The sequence below is a fragment of the Rousettus aegyptiacus genome, unplaced genomic scaffold (assembly GCF_014176215.1).
Source record: "Rousettus aegyptiacus isolate mRouAeg1 unplaced genomic scaffold, mRouAeg1.p scaffold_m13_p_17, whole genome shotgun sequence".
NCBI classification, from domain to species: domain Eukaryota; kingdom Metazoa; phylum Chordata; class Mammalia; order Chiroptera; family Pteropodidae; genus Rousettus; species Rousettus aegyptiacus.
In genome coordinates, this window is record NW_023416292.1 from 20,517,657 (window position 1) to 20,539,829 (window position 22,173).

At 44.4% G+C, this 22,173-nt stretch overlaps 1 protein-coding gene and 1 long non-coding RNA gene across 3 annotated transcripts in view; one reads left to right on the plus strand and one right to left on the minus strand.

Moving 5' to 3' along the window:
- Positions 1–17,366, plus strand: part of LOC107512034 — a 194,748-nt gene extending 177,382 nt beyond the window's left edge. The window contains exons 6-8 of one of the 2 annotated variants that reach the window (XR_004955173.1): positions 4,539–4,753; positions 12,271–14,106; positions 14,839–17,366. This is a non-coding gene — a long non-coding RNA (uncharacterized LOC107512034). Of the gene's footprint in view, positions 1–4,538; positions 4,754–12,270 lie in introns of both variants that reach the window. The other variant, XR_004955172.1, reaches the window with a different exon arrangement.
- METTL11B (methyltransferase like 11B) lies at positions 2,277–19,983 on the minus strand. The gene is made up of 4 exons (XM_016148634.2): positions 19,727–19,983; positions 8,857–9,032; positions 4,433–4,682; positions 2,277–3,655 (listed from the first exon to the last, which is right to left on the minus strand). The coding sequence occupies exons 1-4, from the start codon at positions 19,974–19,976 to the stop codon at positions 3,384–3,386; spliced, it is 948 nt and encodes a 315-aa protein (XP_016004120.1). The 5' UTR covers positions 19,977–19,983; the 3' UTR covers positions 2,277–3,383.
- Between the last annotated feature and the right edge of the window lie 2,190 nt (positions 19,984–22,173).

Consider the following 22,173-nt stretch of genomic DNA (forward strand, 5'->3'; position numbering starts at 1 on the left):
TTCATCGAGAACTTCAGGCATGTTTGCAATCAATTCAGCTCTGAAGTACAGGTGAGCACCTCTACTTCCATTCGACATTCGCACAAGGACTAACTTCATCCATAACCTGGTCGGCTCTTTGGACTTGTGGTTTAGCAGGAAGCGGGTGAGGATTAGGAGATGCTTTCTTATAACCTACACACAGTTTCAACATCTCTCTCTTATGAGGCACACCCTCTCACGGGATGAAATTCTGGTCTTTGGACCATATCCTTGGGTTGGCTCATTTGAAAAAACAACAAACAAAAAAACCAGAAATTTTGTCACGTGTCAGGATTTTAACTCAGGACCTGGTTTTCTTGCTGGTCTCCTCCTGGAGGCGTGTCTGATCCCGGGGCTCCCTGCCCTCTTCCTTCCGTGCATCTCCTGGTCCTGGGCAGCTTGTGCTGTGGTCACTGTCTCTGCGCATCTTGCGCATCCCAGTGCTCACGGAACTTCAGAAGCCCTCGGTGTTTCCTGCCGCTTCACTGCGATTCCTGTTTGATGCCTCCAGAAACCCAGACTGCCTCCTGAGTCTGTCTGCCAGTCATAGCATCGCCTTTTCTACTTTCGACAAAAGTTTGAGTTCTCACAGCCTACAAGGGCCTATGCTAAAGAGGGAGATTCCAACCATGGATGCGCCGTTATGGAGCTCAGAATCTACTAGAGGAAATAGCGAGTGAGCGGGCAAAGACAGTGCCACGTAAGCGCTGTGATATAAGCAGGGGGTATGAGGGTAACGCGTAATAGGGGCACTTGACCCAGCACTTGGGGGTGGGGGCGGGAGACGCTTCCCTAGAGTCAGCAACATCGAAGCAGTTGGGACAGACAAAAGAGGATGTGAGTAGTTCTGTTCTAAGGCAGTAAAACGTCTAAATTCTGAGTGTCACAAGTGGTAGCTCCTTCAGGGGATGACAAGCAGTTAGGTATAGCTACATGGGGTGTGGAAAACCCAGGCTAGAGAGGGAACCAGGGCTAGATCACGAAAGTCTTTATCATCATTCTAAGGAGTGGGAAGTCGTCTTGTGGGTTGTAGGGAGTCAATGAAAGTGTATATGTGACATGGTTATGTTTATGTTTTAGAAAGACTAGCATCAGTGCGGAGAGTGGATTTCACCATCTATTTGTTTCCCTGAATCTGGCCCACACTCTTGCCTGCCTTACCTTACCTTCTGTGGCTCTGAAGAGCCCAGCTCTATGTCCCTGTCCCCATCCGTACCCTCAAACAAAACTAAGGATCAGGATCAGTTTAAGACCATATAAAAATACTAGTATCTTAGCCCCCTTCATGGAACTAGACTGTCATGGGTACAGAGCCTGTGAATCTCTATCTTATAAAAGTTTCCCAAACGATTCTGGGGCAGTCAGACCATGGACAGCGTTTGGAAACTAACATCGACTGTCGCTCCCCCACACGAATGTGTTCACGTCCGCGGTGTGTCCGGGTTACTGAGTGAGGCAGGGATGACTGCGGCAGGTCTCAGTCTACAGTGTGTCTGACCCTAGTTCCAGGACCAGTCCCTTGCTTGCAGCCTCAAGAATGTCCAAATAACATGTCCAAACCCTAACATGACCTCTGAGGCAGCATGAGCGGCTCCAGCGACTGGCCCCTCAGTCACTCCCTCCTTATCTCCCACTTGTTGTTATTCACAGCATGAAAGGGGAGGGATACCGATACGATCGGCTCCCTGACTTCTGCCCTCTTAGTTAAGTCAGGGTACGTATGGAGTTGGGAAACTGGGTAGAGCAATAAAGATCTGAAAATTTCTAAGGAGAATAGAAGGCGACTTGACTTAGAGAAAAGGGACAGCTGATCAACCTCGAAGACTCAACCTGATTAGAGGTCACATCTACCCATGTCCGTAGGACAATTGTTATTTCCTCCATAAGTTCAGGAACCCAGTATCAGAGAAAATGGGTGATTATGTCAATCAGCATCTGAGTATTGGTAAAGTAGAAAGTCAAGGGGTAAGATAATTAAGGGTGCCGTTGCAAGAAAAAAAAGAAAATTCCTGGGATGGGGCTAAAAAAGATTCAGTTAATTTGCTCCAAGACACAGAGAATTAAAACCTGAGTGCCTCCATCTGCCATACTCAGGTTACTGGGTAATGGTTCGCCATTCGACTTAGGTCTGCTCTCTGGTTTGTCAGGCGAGGGCTCCACCCCACGTCCTGTTGTGTCGCCCTAGTGTGTGGTAACATAAAACAGCTAGAAGGTGCCAGGGGCATAATTGTCCATAAATGAAACCACCAAGGTAATGCTATAACAAGGCAGTAAAATTTTTTTAATCATTTTTATTTTAGTAAATGTTTTACAATGATTATTTTCCTCCTAAATTAGAACTATGACTTGCAGATAGGATTTTAATGATAGCATATCCACGCAATAGACCTTCTTTACTTAAATTGATTCTTTGCATTTCATAGGAGACTCAAAATACATCAAGATAAAAATATGTATATCAAAATAGAAATGTGTGCTTCAACGTGAAGATAGTGGAGTGTTTTAAAGGCAATAGCAGTTACACTTAAACATTCTGCTGCTAAAAAATTAAATTACATTTGGTTGTGAAAGATTTTAGATTATTTTTAATTAAACCAATGCCTTAACTTGACCCAGTTAGTTCACTTTTCGGATTTATAACTTCCCTCTCTTTCCAATGTACATTCGTATCAATGAAGGAAACGGGCAGCTGCAATGAAGCCAGCAGCCTTGCGAGCCAGTGGCTAAAATTAGATTATCAATGACATTTAGTTATATGTTCACAGCTGAAATTTCAAGGGTACGACATTTTTTCCTGAAAGGAGACACCTCCCCATCACTAAAATGTAGCCTTCTGTTATCAAATTACATCCATATGTAATCATTTGGGTGGTGAAACTGGCCCAAAATAGAGAGTGAAACCATATACTTTTTCTGTCAAGAGAAAGTCTAAAGACAGAATTAAGTAATGGGCTGGTTTCCATAAGATTATTTTGACGGTGCCTCTTAGTGAGGGGAGATTTTTGTCCAAGAGAAGCAGTAGCCCCGAAGAGGAAGGAAGTGTAGCGTGTCCAGCATGAAGGCCGCGGAGGGGGTCGAGGCCTCTGCGGTGCTGTCTGCGCAAAGCCCCCGGGGCCGCGGCAGTGTGGAACTCGAGCACACTGCTGCCTTTCGCGTTCCCCTGGACCCGTGTACACTCCATCTATCTTTTGGAAAATCCAGTGTGCAGGTACTTATAGAATTAGTGGAAACTGGAGCCGACGACGTCACCGACCGTGTTCAGACTTGCGCCTGCACCCGTCCTCTCCATCCCTCCGCCAGTGAACTCCACGGCGCACCGCAGAGGGGTGCGCTCCGTCCCGACCCGAAGCGCCGCCGTGCGCTCAGGAGCGCGCATCGCTGTGCAGCGCGAACATCCACACGGGGACGCACTGCTCCGGAAAGCCGGCCTGCTTCTCCTGGCCCAGCACCTGCAGCCCGCTCTTCCCGATGAGGCTCCGGAGGATGTCCATGTCCCGAGTCACGCTGCTGTCAGAGAGATCTAGGACGCAGCCCTCGCGAGCCACGTTGTCCTTCAGGATGATGACACCGTGTTCTTTCAGGCCATCTCGGCACCGGGAGAGAAACGCAAGAAGGTCTTTATCGGTTAGGTACCCTACAGAAGAGGCCAAGTAGATAGGGAAACAGGATGGAATGGTGGGTGGGAAAGAAGGTGAGCAGGAGAGGATCAGGAGAGCATCTGTTCCCTCACTCATGAATTAGTCAATAGCCTGGGTTGTTTTCATCGCAGGAGGCACTGAGAACTTAGATGAGAGGACCGCCGGGATGCTGTGCCCTGTCTGTAACACAGATGTTATCCTACCTTGTCTGTATACCTCACGGACGTCGGGTAAATTATTGCCCATCCCATGGGTCCCCTCCGTGTCCCCCAGACAACCCAACTCTGTCATGGCTCCGCCGTGTTTCCCCCTACACTCACACACGCACACACGCACACACGCACATGCTCACACACACACGCACACTCTCTCTCTCTCTCTCTCAAATTTAATTCACTGTTGTCTCATGTCCTAGAATTTTAAATCTAAGAAAGTCTAGTTTTTCCAGTAAATGGGGATAAACTTTCTTTAGCCCTACTTCTTAAAGTTTTTCAAGTATTTAGGTTTTTTCTAGAGTTGTTCCAAAGGCACTCCATCCCTAAAGATGGGACTCGTCAAGCTTACAGAGAGTGCATTAGGGGAGAACTCTGAGAGACCAGAGCTTTTCAAGGGCTCCCGTGATACCGAAGGCTGGCTGGCCGCTCTCGGCACAAGTGCGGCCAGTTCCCCTCTCTGGCTTGACCCCCTCGCTGCGTTTCCTCACATTAGCCCCGGCGTTGGCTTCTCTCTCTGGGAAGGGGAGATGGGCAGAGGCAACGTGACGCAGGACTAACCGGAGACCCACTGGATCCAGATGACATCGTATCTCCCCAGCGGCGGCGTGAACTCCTGCAGGCTGTAGCAGTGGTAACTTTCGACCTTCTCCCCTTTGACCCGCAGGTAGTTCTGGGCTTCCAGGAGGAAGGACTCCATCATGTCCACCAGTTCCACGCTGTTGAAGACCGGCAGCAAGACGTGCTTGCTGACCCTTCCTATCCCGGAGCCGCAGTCCAGGGCGCAGTCCGTTCCGGCTCCCCCGGGCCCCTGCGCAGAGGGACAGACAGCCACCTGAGTCTCGAACACTCCGGTTACCTCTTCAGATCCACGTTACTTAGGTCAGTTTCGTATAATAAGATGCAGTATTTTATTCGTTCAAGGAGTTTGCACAAATGTATACAAGGCACATATTACCACAGTCAGGTTATAGAACATTCGGTTACCTTTTCCGAAAAGTATCCAGACATTTCTAGTTTTTGCTTTCTTTGTTTTATTCAAATATAGATCTTTGAATTTCAAAATAGGATTTTAGAAAATAATGTCAGTTAGAAACTTGGTAATTTTCTTGGAAATAGGCCATTGAAGGCCCTATGAAAATAAAATTTTGTTAACCTTGAATTTGGATCATACCCACTGCTAAATGGACCTGCACTGTAGCTTATTGCTATACATATATACACGTGTGTGTGCACACGCACGGGCACACACACACACACAAAGACAAAGCAGTAAGAGCCTTTCTGACTTAAAAAAATGTTTTAATTCACTTAATGCACACATTTCCATTCATATTGGTATGATTGAAATTTTTTATTTTTTAAAACTGACTTTGGGGGCTCTGAATTTTCTATTCTTCTGATGTGCGTGATAATTTTTAGGACCAGAGCTGAAAGAATGCTGTTTCGTTCTCAGGCCAGGATTTTACTTCAAACCCAGCCCTGAGTTGCAGCAAAGTCTCCTTGTTGCACGTCTGTGCGTGAAATTAACCGAGGTTGAAGGATACATAGGCAGTAGAGGTAGAGGAAATCAGCCAATGCAAACTTCCTCTAACTTGCTTCTATAAAGTAATGTGTACAAACATGTACGTTTATATGGCCAGCTGCATCTTTGCGATATCATACAATCCATATCTATCTATATCTCAGAGATTCAGCTGGTCTAAGTTATTTGGTCTTAATTGGGATGGCTGTTCAGCGGGTTCGTGCTGGAAATTACAGGAACAAGTTACCTGAAGGGGCCAGTGCAGATCCTAAGGAGAAACTAGGATTTCTCAGAAACTAAGGATTAAAAAAATGTTGGCTAAGGATCAAAAAGTAAAGTTTGAGCAGAAGGAGAGACCAGAAATGCTGATCCACGCAGAAGACCTTACTGACAGCAGGAAAGGTACAATGAAGAAGAAACGAAGCAGCCGTAGCCTCTTCCAAAAGGAATAAAAATAGCCGTGATTTACTGAGTGCTTGTATGTAGCGAGGGTTTGTATCTATAATAACTATAGTAATCAAAACAATCCCTCAAGATACTGATTTTTCCACAAGTTGGAGATGAGGAAACTTTGATTTCTGATGTCATGTGGCTAATGGCAGAACTAGAGTTTGGACAGGGAACTGTGACTCCAAAGCCGCTTCGACCTTAGGGTCGTCACCTCAAGTAACAACTCTGATTCCCTTGGTAGTGTCTGTCTAAAGCTGTGTTGAAAAGAATTCTAAGGCTTCATTGAGACTTAGCAAGAAAGAGGTCTGTGATTGATTAGTGATGTCTGCCTTGAGTAAGGGAGGGGGACGAGGTACTCTCTGAGCCACGTGTTTGCCGTTCCTACTTACACTATGCCACCTCCCTCATTCAGACAGTACCATTTAAACTAAACTAATTCAGAAGAAGGCCTAGGCTAAAGGTGTGTGTCGTGAAGGCCGTAAAAGGAGCATCTTCTAAATTAATGCATAACATAAACTAGATGGGGAAAGAATGAGGGACATTATTTACGTTACTGAAAATGACTCGTAGACATTTCGGTGCTCAATTAGAGATCATCATTACAAATTTTTCTTATTACTTGGCCCTAAAACCTCGAGTGATCATGTGGCTCACGTCATCGTAGCAAACGGTTATTATTTCAAATTCATCTAGTGGAATTTAAAACTAAAATGAAAGTGCTGAGGCCCACTGTATACCAACAGCGAAGTGTAACAAATTAGACCCAGAGCTTTTAGCCGTGCAATCTCTGCAGAATGTCAAAAGAGAAATAACGTCAAGTATTGATGACTTTTTATGTGACCACTGTCCACCCGCCCGAAAGCTAAAATGGAGGAAATTTATCAGCTATGCCATGAACGTCACCTTGATATCACTTATTGGCTAAAGTAAACACATTTGCAACAAATTTAAACCCCTTTCCCCACTGTCCCATGTCACCAAGTGTTGAAAGGAAAGCCAAACTTTAACAAAATAATCTGCCTTCTCCCAGTTGCCACAAGGATAAATCAGGTCGGATCCCCCTGTTCCCTCCCCCTGTTGTATCTTGACCTGGATACTCATTTAGAAGATTATTAAGGTCCAAGTACCAAAATATCATGTCTTAAAAAAGACCGCATTTGTACTTAGAGGTCATAGCTTCTCAATGAGTCTGTCTGCTGAGAAAGACTCTCCATGTTTGTTTAGAAGGAGCAGGCTGGTCTTTTCCAACATAAATATGCGAACGCAAGGCTGTTTCCTCTCCCAGGCCCGTGGGCATGTGGACGGGCTCTGTCTGACCAGCATCCCTGTGGTCAGCTGGATATTCCACATGGAGTGACAAGACAGCTGGATTACTGGCTAAGCTGCTGAAATGCACTGGGATCAAAGTCAGCCTCACCACAAAGGCACGCAGGAGGCATTGCTCTCTGCTAGACTGGAGGAGAATTGAGGTCTGTGGTCCATAAAAAAAAAAAACAAGGGCAGGGATTTTTCTGCTTCATGAGACAAATGGAAAAAATATGTCATGGTTAAGAGCAAGAGTTTGGTGTCAGACAGACCTGGCTGAGCTTAAGTTCCAGCTCTTACCAGCTGTGTAACCTTGACAACTTACTTAACCTCTCCAAGCCCCAGTTTCCACAACTCTAAATGCAAGGATAATAATACTACTCACCTCCTAGAATTTCTGGAAGAGTAAGTGAGACATGCTTCTAAAGGGCTCAGCGGAGCGCTGAGGGGAATCGGTGAGCAATGCCGATTTAGAAATACCCCGGGTTAACCTGACCTCTACAGGGCCAACATCGCCAGCTCCATAGTGCTATGGCCGCAGCTGATGTCCAGACACTTCGGCCCCCCTGGGTGTTCCATCCTGTTTTCTCTACTCAGGCAGTCGGTGCTCCGGGGAGTTTGGACGTGAAGTGAGCCTTACCTCAACCCTATGGATATTCTTAACATTATGCTTCTAAGGCTGACAACCTAAACCCAAATATTTATAATATTTATAGTGTTTTCTTTATCAGAATAAAATGGGCTCCAAATTTTAAACAGATGACTTCATAATGAATTAAAACAAAATCTGTTTGCCAGTTAGCACTTAATGCCTTCAGTAGCACTGACGGCAGCTTTATTATATGGGTCAAGTCTATTTTAACAACTAAGTGAAGCTCCTTAAAATATAATAAATGCATTTTGTGAAAGCCTGTTGTTAGTAGTAGCAATAAATTAGGTTTATTGGGTAGTAATTATGTGCCTGAAAACAAGCACTTGGCACATGATCTCATTTGATCTTCGCATTATCCAGTGAGGCAGGTTCTGCAGTTACTCTCTAGTCAGAGATGAGAACACTGAGGTGAGGAGCATTGAAGTAACAAGCCCAAGGTTGCTTACACAGTAAGTAAAAACACCCTAGTGACTTTGGAGCCCGAGATTCTGGGCCCTGCACAATACTGTCTCCATATGACTTGGAAGTGAAGTTCCACCCAACACTGGGATTACAGAGGGGTCACATTCTTTCAAGGCAATAGCTGAACTATGGATAAAATAATATAAAGAGATTCTACTGTACTTATCATTTTGAAATCAAACGTAAGCATGTATTTCCTTCCTACATCAAATTTTTATTAGAGGGAATCAGTAAATCACCCCAAGATCCCAGATGGCATGATCTCTCATCAGTCATCTGGCTGTCGACTCTTCATCTACGAGACTCTAAAAGAGAGCTCTTCTTAACCCCCATTCTGGAATATTAGCACTGCGAGTTCACCTTCCCCTGAAGCATGGACAGTTAAATGGTGCTAGGCGGGTGGATGTCAGCTGGGATAAACCAGGGGTTTGGTGTGACCCCTCCTTTCTGAACATCTTAAAGCAGGCTTCAGGCTGAACTTTCGGCTGTGCCATATGGCTTTAATATGACTTAGGTAGCGACACAGAAGCGTGTGAGCGCAGCGTCTGCAAGGACTTTGCTTCTTCATCACGCCGCACGTGGATAACTCACCCCAACAAATCTCCTAAGAAATTCCCGAGAAGCCTGGATATCGGGGTTGGATAGCTCAATGAAATTTCCCATCATACCCTCTTCCGTAGCTGGGACTTCTTGGTAGAAGAGTTTCGCTCTGGCGTAGAACTGCATCTCGCCATTGATGACTTGACTTGTTAAAGCATACAGTTTCACTGCAAATGAAATATTATTAATATTTATTAATATTTATGTGACAGAACAAAATTCACATCTTATCACACATTGATTTCCTCTTCGAAGACTGCGAATTGTGGAGGGAACGGCACTGGTTCGAAGGCAGAGGTCTGGTCTGAGTTCTGGCACAGTGACTGCCTTGCTGTGTCAACTTGGGAAAACTTCACCTCGCCGATCTTCAGTTATCTCATGTGGGAATTACAATCATGTGCCATTTTTCCTGAGTTAATACTCTGCTTCAATAAAACTATAGCTTATTACCATATTTACGAAGTTTAATAGTATTTGCTACAGTAGAATGAAGAATCACACGTTTTATTACAGTTTTATCTTTGAGCTTCAAATTTTTGTGAGAACCTAATCATTAACCTTTACTTCTAATCACAGGTTATTTAGGGGTAGCTATTTTTTCATCTCTTTTTCAGGCAACTCACACCCAAATATCTCTTTATACCAATTACAGAAAATGCACCAGAGCTCTATTTTCTGAAAATAAAATAATAAATAAGATGTGCTATCTATTGAGCAACTATTCTGTACCAGGTAGTGTGCCAGGCACATTATACTGTGATGCACTATGTCATTTCATTATTTCAGAAACTATATGAGGTATTATTTTAAGACCCTTATTTTTAGAAAAACGTGTTTCAACTTCTGAAAAGTAAATGAGTGTGCATTTAAATGTGTTTTGTAGGCCAAAGTGCACCCTTGCAGTTATGAAATGTTTTCATTAGAGCACACTCGGGAGGATGTGATGATGTACATGAGAGGGAGGAGCTTCTGGGTCAAGACTCGAGGCTGAATTCATGCATTTGTTTTCCCTCCTTCCCAGTATTCACCAAGAATGGTTTTAACAAACTCAGCCCATAATAGTGAAGAAAACGAGAGGGGGTCAGTGATGGACTTATAATTTCAACAAATTTCTGGAAGACAAAGAGCAGATGGAAAAAAGCTAAAGAATTTGCAGCCCAGACTAAGTTGCAAAACGAAGTAAGAGGTAATTGAAAATCTGTCCGTAGGCTAACCAGCGAGGGGACAGATGTGCTTTCCCAAAAGCATCAAGGAGCACAGCTGTAATCTCAGGGGAGGATGGCACATGTCTCATCTCTGAAAATAAATTAATAATTGCCTAAGGATAACTAGACCAGTCAGTGTTGGGATCCTAGAACACTACTCGTTTGGGCATATAGAGGACTCTAAGCACCTCATCTGCTCACACTCATCAAAGTCTGATAAGATCTATCTGGACATATCGAGCTTCTTTATCAATCCTTTCTCATCAGAGGAGAAGTATATAACAAAGGAAACTGTCTCTATTACCTAGAATCACTGACCCTGTCCTTTATTTCTAAATATGGATAAACAGTGATTTTCAAACATGAAAGAAATGGCAACCTGAAAGAAAAAAGTAGCGATAAACAATCAGAACTGAACCCAAAGGAAATAGAAATAATTTAGGAAACAGATGAGCATTTAAACCAAAACTAAATGAAAAACTCGTATATCCTTGGAGAGGTATGAGAACTGGTACATCCACAAATCAAACATAAGATGCCAAGAAAAAGATAATTCGAAGAATAACAAAGGATTCTTAGAAATTAAAGTTTTGAATACCAAAAGCTTTGGAATATAATATCGAGTAAATTTATCAGGACATAAACAAAAAGAATGATATGGAAAATGAAGTAGAAATATGAGAGCTATAAAGGCTTAATTCAGGAGGCCCAACATCAAGCTGGTTAGGATTCTCAAAAACAGAGGTAATGGAGGGAAGAAAATTATTTAAAAATAATAGAAGAAAATTTCCCATAGTTGAAAGAGATTATAAGTTTCAACTGAGCAGCATGGATTAAAAATAATAATAATTAAAAGCCACATTTATACATATCCACAGGAAATTTCATAACACTAAAAATAAGATTCTAAGGTTATTTAAAGAGAAATAAGTGGTTGACCTTACAGCAGGGTTGCCAGATTTAGCAACTAAAAATATAGGACACACGTTTTGAATTTCAGATAAAAAATGAATAATTTATTAGTATAAATATTATACTAATAATTTTTTAGTATAAAAAATGAATAACTTATTAGTATAAATATGCTCAAAATACTGCATGTTGCATGGGACATACATATACTAAAAACTTACTTGTTGATTATCTTAAATTCAAATTTAGCTGACATCTTATTTTATCTGGCAACCCTGTTGTCAAAGGACTAGAATCAAGCTTGTAACAGAGATCTCGTCAGAGACATTGGAAAACAATGATGCAGTGCCATTAATATTCCGAGAGAGAATTATTTTGAAGCTAAAAAGTAATCCCCAGTCAAATGTGAAAAAATATATACCTGCCATGGATTCATGCTTCAGAAGTTCCTTGAAGCTATATTCCAGCCCAATGAGGTTTAAAATCAAGAGAAGATAATGTGGCGAAAGATAATGAAATTAACCCAGGAATCCAATAAAAAGAAATCCCCAAATCACAGATATTTACCAGATCTAGAAAGAAATCAGTTTATATTACAACGGAAAAAACAGGCTTCAAAAACAATGTCTTCAGGAAGTACAATGAGCTGGATTCCGGGCAATAGACAGAGTAGGTAAGAAGAAAGGGGACATTAACGATATTGTAAGGAAGACGTATTTTTAATCTCAACCAGCAAAATTAAAAGATAGTTGAAAGCTCCAAGTAAAATATGCAACAGTACAAAAATGTTATGATCAGGATATGAAGGAAACCAGAAAATGGCATAATTTCGAGTAGAAGGAATATAAGAAAGAATCTATTCAACCTTAACTAGGAACATCTTTCTTCAGGTAACGCTGAGATCGTGGCATTGGACCAGTGCGCTCCTTGGCTCTGAACTGGACAATAATTACATAGTCTCAATTTTTTATTCTAAACATTAAAAATCCAATGAACACCACTTATATTGCGGTGTTCCTCTATAATACGTTCCATCTGTGGAGTCGCATCACTGCTTTCCAACCTGAAGACACTGGAGCCGATGTTCAGATCCTTGAATGGTCACGAATTTGCCAAAAGCGACACGAGAATCAGTTTCTATGTACATCGTTGTCTAGAGGCTAAAAATACTATGTGCTGTGTCTCCCGAATATTCATGTATATTAACGGGTATGCACAGAGTATTTTAAAAGTACAGATCTTTTAAAGGAATTAATAAATATATAGATTTTTGCCATTTTGTACACAGATTAGCTACCGATTGAGAAAACACAGCATCAGGAGGAGAGTCCTCGTGTTCAAAAACGTCGGGATCCAGGGACCTAACCAACCCCCCTTCGCCAGCACTTGCTAAAGTGTTGCATAAACAGCATGTGGCTCAGTAGATGCTTAAAAATTCAACGCGGATGACAAAAATCAAGCATCACCATCTCAATAGCATGACTATTCCAAATTCCTCTGTACGCCTCAGAAACCGGGCTAGGAAATCACAGTTCATCGTCTTCCCGGAGTCGAACACTGCCTGGGGTCACAGGCAAGCCACTGCTCAGTGCTCTCCTGGATCCAACCAAGGCCGCAGAACAGCCACCCTCATCATCACCTGCTTAAGTCAACTAGTTGGTGGAGTCTATTAAAACCCTTAATCTGGAAATGGGAATGGTCCATTATGCCAGCAACATTTAGACCACAAGTGAATGCCAACCTCAGCAGGGGTCAGACTCAATAGGTATGTTTTTACGGTTATGGGCTTGAATTCTCATTTTCACCTAGTTGACAGGAGCATTTCACTAAAAAGATATATGAGGTGTCATGGCCAGGCCGGTTGCCCCTCTGATGGCTCCTGCAGTGGTGCATGTTGACTCAGATAAGGTAGTCAGTTTCCGCCCAGGCCTTGTTATTAAAGAATTACGTCTAGTAGCTTATTCTTATGGGACTGCAGTATCTCTGAAACTTGGGGTAGTCTAAGACAGAGACTGGGGACTCTGTCAGTCCTTAATATAAAATGGCACTTATTTCTTGACCTATGTTACGAGCAGAACTCCTAAGGGCCTTCCAGTGGCTTACTTTAGGCAGAAAGAAAAATCGAGTTCAAGTTCATTTACCCTGAAGAAGAATGAAGATCTTGTAGTCTCTAAGAAAAAACTTGTTAATAGCTAAGTGCCTATGTTTGCTGAATATCTTATTTTCTTTTTTCTTTCTTTCTTTTTTTTTTTTTTTAATGGTTGGCTATAGCTATATCAGACCTTATTTCAGATGTTAGACCTGCCTGTCAACTGAAAATTGATCTCAGAATCTCCAGAGGATGTGTAGGCGAGGTTTAGATGGGACCTTTGAAATGATTTGAGACAGAATGTTGAATTGAGTTCCCTCTTATTTATAAGGGAAGGCAGGCAGTTAGGAGATGCCGTTAGGAAAGATAAGACTGTCTATAGAAGAGATTTGCTCATGAGCAGTTCCCAGTTTAGCCATTAAAGAGATAATGTTTAAAATGGAAGGAAGGAAGGAAGGAAGGAAGGAAGGAAGGAAGGAAGGAAGGAAGGAAGGAAGGGAAAAATAGGTACAGTGGAATATTATTTGGATGTAAAAAAGGAGGAAGTCCTGCCATTTGTGACAACATGTTGGACCTTGAGGGTGTCATAGTAAATGAAATAAGGCAGAGAAAGACAAATACAGTATGATCCTCTTCAACCGAGGGCTAGCTCATCATTTCCTACGCTCTTTTCAGGCTTCAGCACAAAAGAGGTGACCAGGGTGGGGAGGAGGGACAGGCACCCACCCCAGCAACGACCCACTCCCACCACACACACCTCACGCCCTGCCCACTTGGCTGGGCGTTCATAACTTTTCCTACCCGAGTGTTGTGCCTGACCTACCGTCACGTTTTAAAAGGCCAGAAGTCAGGCACAGATACCAGGGACCGATTTCTCATGCCTAGCTTCTGCATCAGAAACGTCAGAAGCTGCTTCCGCAGTCGCCACGCCGCCTCTGAGCCTCTGCGGCATCCCGTAGCGGTGTCTGCCACCATAGTTCCACACTCCTCGAACACCATCTGTGGGAGTCTCTCTGCTGCACTCAGCTCTTCGGGGTAAGACTGTATCTTATTTTCTTTGTGACCCCGGCACTTACCGTTATGCTTAACACAGCGCAGATCTCCTTTGACTGTTCATGGAGTAAATGAACATTGTCCAGCATTTCGTACTTGGAATAATAGACAGGTTCCAAAGAGTAGTGAGTGGCTGCAAGAAAAAGCTGACATAACCACGCACGAGGCTCGCTTCCAGTGCGGTTTATAAAATACCTATCCTCCCAATTAGCCAAATAATTTTTTAAATAGTAACTATAATTGATCAAACATGTATATATGTACTACATATGTTAAGCATTTATATCTAACCGAATATGTAATATAATGTTATTATCTACAGAAGAAAACAAGGCATTAAGATATTAACTAAATTGCCCAAGACAGAGTAGCGAGTGCATGACACCCTGGGGTTTGAAGGCGGGGCTATTTAAATTCAAAACACATGACCTCTTCCATCTCACGCCCTGTATCTGCTAAATGAAAAGGGGCATTATCTGGTTTTTTATGTCTTTAAAGAGAAAAGTGATCCGTCAGCATTTGCATTGCAAGGGTAACGGTAAACATTTGAAAAATGCGCCACTGTTCAATGAGCTGTGTTTGAAAAATGTCAATAATTGTATGCTGAGTTCCATTTGGAAGTTCCAAGTATCTTATAGGAAACGTTTTTTTATTAACTCTGGCTTTTAATTGTGATGACGAGGGGGTGACCATTGTTCTTAATTTCCTCCTCAGAGACTGATTCTCCTAAAGAGGCACTAACAGCCAGGGGGCGGGGCTCCCGTGTGCCAGGCGCTGTTCCAGGGGTTTTCCCATCGTCTCTTCACAGGGCCTCTTTAATCCTCACAACGGTACAGAAACGCTGTGGTCGTAATCGTCACTTTACAGATGAGTAACAGAGAATCCGAAAGATTCAGTGACTTACTCAGTGTCACACAGAAATGAAGTGTTACAGCCAGGCCTTAGCCCATACCTAATTTTTTAAATTAAAAGTTATTGGGGCGACATTGATAAACAAAATCAAATAAGTTTTACGTTTCGTTCAGCAGTAAGTCGTAGATATGTGGCTTTGCATATTCACCACCCAGTGAGATTTCCTTCTGTCACCAAATATTTGACGCCTTTCCCCCTATTTTCTGCCTCCCTCCCCCATAGCTATTTACATACAAAGTCTTTGTTGCTTCTTCTAAACCACATGGGACCATTGTTCTAAATGTGAAGTTAGATTAAATCTTTAACAGTGTCCAGGGGTAACAGACTCTTGCTGAGTACATAACTTATAAATATTCAATGACTTCTGTGTACTCAGAAATATGGTGTGGATAGCGCTAGAATTTTTGAGCATCTTACGTGGGCATCTCTGATTGGGGATGGTAGGTATATAGTTTTAGAGTGAATGAACTTTCCAGAGGTGGCTGTTTGTGAATAAAGAGGAAGTTGAGTCCACCTCTGGAAAGTTCATTCACTCGAAGTCTCCCCTTGAATGTGGGCTGGCGTAACTGGGTTGTATGAACCCAGTGACTGGCCCGCCAGTCTTGCTGGCTGTCTCAGTAGACGGCCGGCGCTCTTCCTAGTTTCTCGTCAAGTCAAAAACTGTGGTGAAACTCACACTGCTGCCCACGTTCGTCAAGGTGCCATTTACACTGGGAGGCAGCGCGGTCTTGCGGTCAGAAAAGGCAGACGCTGGCGTTAGACTGCATGGGTTCCCAGCCTGCTCCGCCACGCACCGCCACAGGGTCTTTGGCAAGTTAGTTATCAAACCCCTCTGTGTCTCGGTCCCTCAGACCTAAGGTGGCGGAAATAGCAGCACCACCTAAAAGGGATGTCCGGAGGATTAACCGAGACAAGACGCGCAAAGCTCTGAGCACGGTGACAGGCTCGTCCCCACTCCTTGCTGTGGATCGGTTGTACTCAGCGGATGGCTCAGCTCCTGTTGGGGATTTGCACCGTCTGTGCTTGCTCCTCTCCACGGAGCTCTGAGGCTCGCCGGGGATATTTCAGCAAATCGTTCCCGCTGCACAGTGAGAAGGAATCAGAGTCTGGTGAGCGAGCCACCGTTCTTCCCACGATCGCCCCAAACAGCAGACCCTCTGTGCAGACCCTGCGGTAGTGGGTCCCGACCTTTTCAAAGAAGGGCTTTATTTTCAGTTCTGTGAAGGCCTGAAGTCATCCAAAGGGGAAGCCAAGTCTGAAACGCCTCAGTGGAGCTGAGGAGGGAGCCCTTCCACTGACTGTTTTATTTCCAAACGGAAAAGCACAGCATCCACTGCAGCCCGAGAACGCCCACACGGTGAATTAAGCTGATCGTCTTTGGTAATGCCTGTTCTAAGGAGGGCTGCGTGGTGACTTTAAAAGACGCCTGGCTCCGAGGAAGGAAGAGAAAAAACTGATACTTACTAGGCATTGACTGCTTTCACATACATTATTGCATTTGATCTTTCCAACAGCCCTGCCGGAAAATGCAGGAAAATGCTGTTTTGAGGAAAATGATGCTCAGAGGCTTTAGTGACTTGTGGAGGAGACTTCTCTATCAGTAGCAATGCCAGAATTTGAGCTTAGGACTTTGGTGACCTGCAATTAATTAGTAGTAAGGGGCCACTTAATCCGTTTAACAGATATTCATTGAGTTCTTCCTGTGGGCCAGGAACCAAGGCAAATGGTAAATACGAAGATACAGAAGAGGACAGAATAGATGAGGCTCTCCTCTCACGGGAACTAGAGGCCAACAGGGGAACTGACATATGGAAATCCATTCCATCGACACGCATTTTAATCTCCGTGGGCAAAACCAAGGGTTGGCAAGTTAATCGAGGGTTGCGGGAGCCTTCTGATGGGATAAAGCCACACTGGCGAATGCGCTGATTCCTTTCTGCGCCGCCAGAGCCTGCAGAGCTGGGCTCTTCAGAGGTACTTCAGCTCCCGCCACAAGAAGCAGCAGCTGCCAAGCGTCCGAGCGAGCGTTCACAGAGCTGACGGCCTGCCTTCCCTGCGCCCTCAGTTTAAAGCCTTTGAGGGCGAACAAAAAGTTGCTTGTAAATTTTCCCTCGTTACCAGATTATAAAATCCTGAAGGACAGAGACCGTGTTCTAGTGAATGTCTGAGTCTTGTCCGGGGCACAGATAGCACTTTGCACAATAGAGTTCCACAAATGTCTCTTGCACCGAATATAATTGAATTGATCAGAAAGAAGACATGTCTGGTCTTTCTATCTCTAAAGAGCAGTGTTTTCTCCTGTGGCAGAAACGATTACCGGTGACACCATATCCCCCCCCCCTCCGTCCCCCCCCCCCCCCCATGGCCCAGCATCCTTGCAGGCAGGCAGAGCATGTGACAAGTTCTAGGCAGTAATCTCTGAACAGATGTGAAGTATGTCCTTCTGGGGCAAAATGCAGAGGGCTGATGGACAAACCTTTAGCTCCTGCCTTCCCTTGCCATGGCGACTAGTGATGTTTTAGAAGGTGGAGGCTTTGTCTGCCCAGATCAATGACCGCCTGTGTGGGACACAGCCCATCCCTTTATACTACATGTTAAAATGATGTAGCACAAGTAAAAAATAAACTCATATGTTGGACCATTGAGATTTCAGGGTTGATTTGTTACTGCAGAATAGCTTTGTCCATACTGACTAATACAGCCCTCGACTGCTAAAATCAGAGTGATACCATGGATGAGGCTAGCCCTGTTTGTCTCCTGGGGGACTAATGCCTGGGCTGAATCAGAGGGTCGGAGACAATGAACAGTCCCCATTTATGGAAAACAGCTAAGTGCAGTGGAGTCGTCTTTGGCTCAGACCAACAACGGTTTTCCAGCTGTGTTTACGGAACCCTTTGTGTGCTACGGAAGTGCCCCGGGAGCCGCCGGTGAGGCGAAGGGGCGAGAGCAGGAAGGGACTCTGCCCCTAACCCGAAGCATAAAAACTCCACTTTTTCCTATATTTTATGTTGGGCTTCCATGGAAAACTTTGTCAAAATGTTTGTCTTTTAACAGTAATTTTTTTTTTTTTTTTTTTTTTTTTTTTAAGATTGGGAATCATCAGCACATTTACAAAGGAGAAAAATAGATAACATCAAAATGACTATTCTGGGCCCAAAAAAAAAAAAAAGGATTGGGCCCAAATGTAAGTTATAGTCTACTTGTCCAAAATAATTTTCAGAAAAGACTATTTTATTCTTACTTTTTAATTCTTTAACTACTTTCAGAGAGTCACTTGTCAGTTATTATAATTGATACCTTTCTCTGGTTTAATTCAACTGAGGCCACCGAGATGCCCCAAGGAGCGTCTCTCTAGAAAAGCAGAATTCTGCCAGTGTATGAAGCAGCCAGCACATCCTCACCTTCCAAATGGACTCTCTCCTTTTTTTCATTTGGATAAAGATGAGATACAGAAATGTCTAAAAGAGTTCTACCAGAAAGAGCCCCTGTTTTTGGTGTCTAGATGAGATCTCATCATCTCTGAGTTTTCCCCTCTTCATTTGAAAAAAATCAAGAGTTGAGGGAGGAAAGAGGAAAAAATAATAGGTACCCTGTCTATCCCAGAGTATGGCTGTGAGGATCAAGTAAAGTCATAAGTGAGAAATTTTTCATAAGAAAGACATATAAATATAAGATGAAAGTATTTGTATGTCTAGAATTTGTACGTCAGAAATGGATTTTTAAGGAGCTTTGGCAGGCCGCTAGCGTGTAGTTTCTTGAATGCGATACGAAGATTTCTGTAGCCCCTGCACATGTGGAAACCTCGGCCACTTCAAGGGCACAGTGAGGCTTTCGGACGACCTTTGGACCACAGGCTGCGGCCAAGGCACACGGCTCCCGCTGTCGGCTCCTGCTTTCACCGGGGAGAATGTAAAGCAAAGGGGGACACTTCACTCTTTAATCATAAGTCCTTTCCTCTCCAGAGCACTTCAGAGTGCCCTGAAGTGACCACTGTCGCAGAATCTAAGAACGGCAGTGTAGCCAAACCAGATACGCTTTTAATTGTTCTATGGTCTAATTCCCTGAAAACTAGACGCAATAACTAGAATAGAGACACTCTACTGCCCTGTTTTTTCCTTAATATTCACAGACCAAATCTGTCCCTTTTAGACGGTTACTCTGACTCAGGAGGGTAGAAGGAGTTCTGTGGATCGTGAGCATGCGGACACGCACACGTACGCGCGCGCGCACACACACGACAAGGACGCCTTGTAAAGATAAACAGTAAAGACTGTTACTATTTAGTTTTCTATTCTAACTCCTCATCAATATACTACCGCATTAATACTCTCTCATCTTTGAGTTACCTACTTTGCCCATCTTTATATTCTTGCAACTGTCTTTCAAAACACGAGAAATGAGTTTCTTTGAGCCTGAGACTCAGTTAACCTACGCTCAGGGAAGCAAATCACTGTGCCGGAGGAGGCATGGAAGTCCCAAAATAGAGACCTGACCTGCCAGGCAGCACTTGTTACTCACGCACTCTGTAAAGAATGCCATTGACACCTTCAAGCTCACTGACTTGGGCTGCGGGTTCTTCGTACCTGAAAAGTGTCCTCTTCCTAACTGCTCTTAGAGCAGAAACCCTACAGCCTCACACGGTTCCCTCGGGCACTTCTTGTCCCTTATCCGGTAGCTCTGACTCACTTACCCAGGGGAATTTTTTCCAGCAGGTAGAGATAGCTCTGAAAGAAGTCGTCACGAATGGCCTTGTGAAGGACGAAGGACATGCTGTGTCGACAGAGTTCATCGTCGGTCTTCTGCCAGCGGGATCTGAATGCGAAATGGGCTCCCAGGTGGGCCATGCAGAAGGGGCTGCAGGATTCCCGCGGAGGAAGGAGGCTTGCCCGGCTGTGTCTCTGAATTAGCCTTCTCTTCCTACACGAACTTGAGACTGTCATTTTAAACCAGTCCCTTGTCCATCTATATCAGGAGAGGCGTCATGGGGCACGGGGGGAGGGACGGCAGACGCCGGAGGTCAAGCGCTTGGCACATGCACGGTCTGATTGCTTGGGTGACACCACTCCCAGCCAGCAGGTGCCAAGAAGGATGAAAACAAGCTGAGTGAGATCCTGCTTCATCCTGGGAAAAGCACGCCTCCCTGCCGTAGCTGCCACTTCAAAGGGGCAGGAGCACAGCCTGCTAACACCCTGAATATTTGCTTTAATTTGATTCCCAAATTGGAATAGCCCAATTTCCATTTCAAAGAGTTGTTGCAGGAGATCCTGTTCCCTGATTTCCATGCCCTCCTCCTGGAGCACAGAATCCTCCAGTTACGAGGACCCTTCAAAGTCGCCTCAAGCCACCCACACTCCTTCCTCAGTACAGTTTTGCCCAAATTGTTCATAGAGATGGATATGTGTTTCCCGTTTTTAAGGATCTTCAAGAGATGCAACTCTGTGAAAGCTTGTTTTGATGTTAATGACCTTCTGTCAGCAAACTCTTGCATCTAGCTGGCTCTAAACAACGCCTAGTCCTGCGAGCCTGTTCCTTCCTCTCCGCCTGTTGTGGATTCCGTTTCGGACTGGGTATCTTCTGATTGTCACTCCAGGCCACTGTCCACTGTCCCCGCATAACGGCGTTCCCCCAGGAGGCAGACCTGTAATGACGCCCCTGGCTTCTGCCTGGGTTCAGGCACTGGGTAGTGCCAGCAGGAGCGTAGGGGAGCGTGAGTCAATGCATCTAATCCCTTGACACCTTCCCTGAGGAAGTGCCGTAGGCCGCGGGCTTCTGATGGTGGAAGGTCGTAGCTCCTCTGGGGTCTTCTCGACAAACATCCTCTTGCAGTTCTGATAATGCTCCCTCCTCTTGCTGCATCAGGCCTTGGGGCAGAGGTGTGCCAGGCTGTTGAAAACCCAGAGGAATCCCCGAGTCTTTGTAACTTCCCTGACTTACTCCCTCCATCAAACTGGCTAACATTCTCAGTAGGCGAATGCCACCTGCTTCCTGTGAGAACCGTGACTGCCATCTGCGCCCTCTAACCTTCCCAACGGAAAGATCCGTAAGAACTCGACATTCCGTCGGCCTCACGCCTTGCGCTTCGCCCTCCCCTTCTGTGCCATGAAGACGAGAGTACACGCCTCGCGTGACGGCCGTGAGAGCCGCACGTGCTCCGTGTGCAGCGGCGCCTGGCACACAGCGTGTGGGCTGTGAACGCGAGCTGCTAGCGTTAGGGTCTTTGGGGGAAAGTTAATGACACGTCATAGGTCTTGAAAATACTTTATGTCTCTCTGGATCTTCTCGAGGTACGGTCCCTGCGACACTGTCTCTAGTCATGTAATTTCACCACATATTGAGATTGTACTCGATACATTTAAGAGCTGAAAAGACAATAAATCCAAGTGAGCTGTGCTTATGGAGCTCACTCAGCTAGCCTTCAGAATTTTCTGTTGCTGCAGGGAAAACTAAGCAACAGAAGGAAACTAAGAGATCTTCCTTGTTGCTGGCATTCATCAGCCTACCAGGAGACAGGTTCTTAACCCCAGCATTTTAGTGACGTTTTGAAAATCTCGATGCTGCAAAGGCCAGGGTGTTGGGTTCTAGGAGAGGAACTAGCAGTCACTGACTCTGGCTCCTCAGAATTCCTTATATGACACTTGATATCGGCAAGTCTCTCAGTTTTTACAGAACAAATTTTCTTTCACTATAAAATGATGGGTGTTAATTACTTGTTTGGAGATTGATCCTAAAATCTCTGTATTTCAGACCCATAATTTCTGAGTGGGCATGAAAGACTGATCGGTTTATACGAAATGCCGTCGTCAGCTTTTGTTGACCTCTGTGAGTCACATTAGATTTTGTGACGATTTCTCATACTGGTATGGCTCCCATCAGTTCCTGGCTCATTGCGGTTATTTCCTTATGTGGATAATTTGTCTGTCATTGCCGAAATGCTCTTTTTGCTGCCGCCTCATACCATTCTTGACCATGTTCATCGTACTGAGTAAGCAAGGTTATCATATAGCTCTCGTCTGCCACAGGCATCCAATTTCAAGACGGGAAAGAAAAACAGTAATGTAGAGGAAAGGAATATGGCCCTAGCAAGAGAAGGTGGAAACTCTGAATTTACCCAGGCTGGTTTGTCTTCTTGCAGGTGTT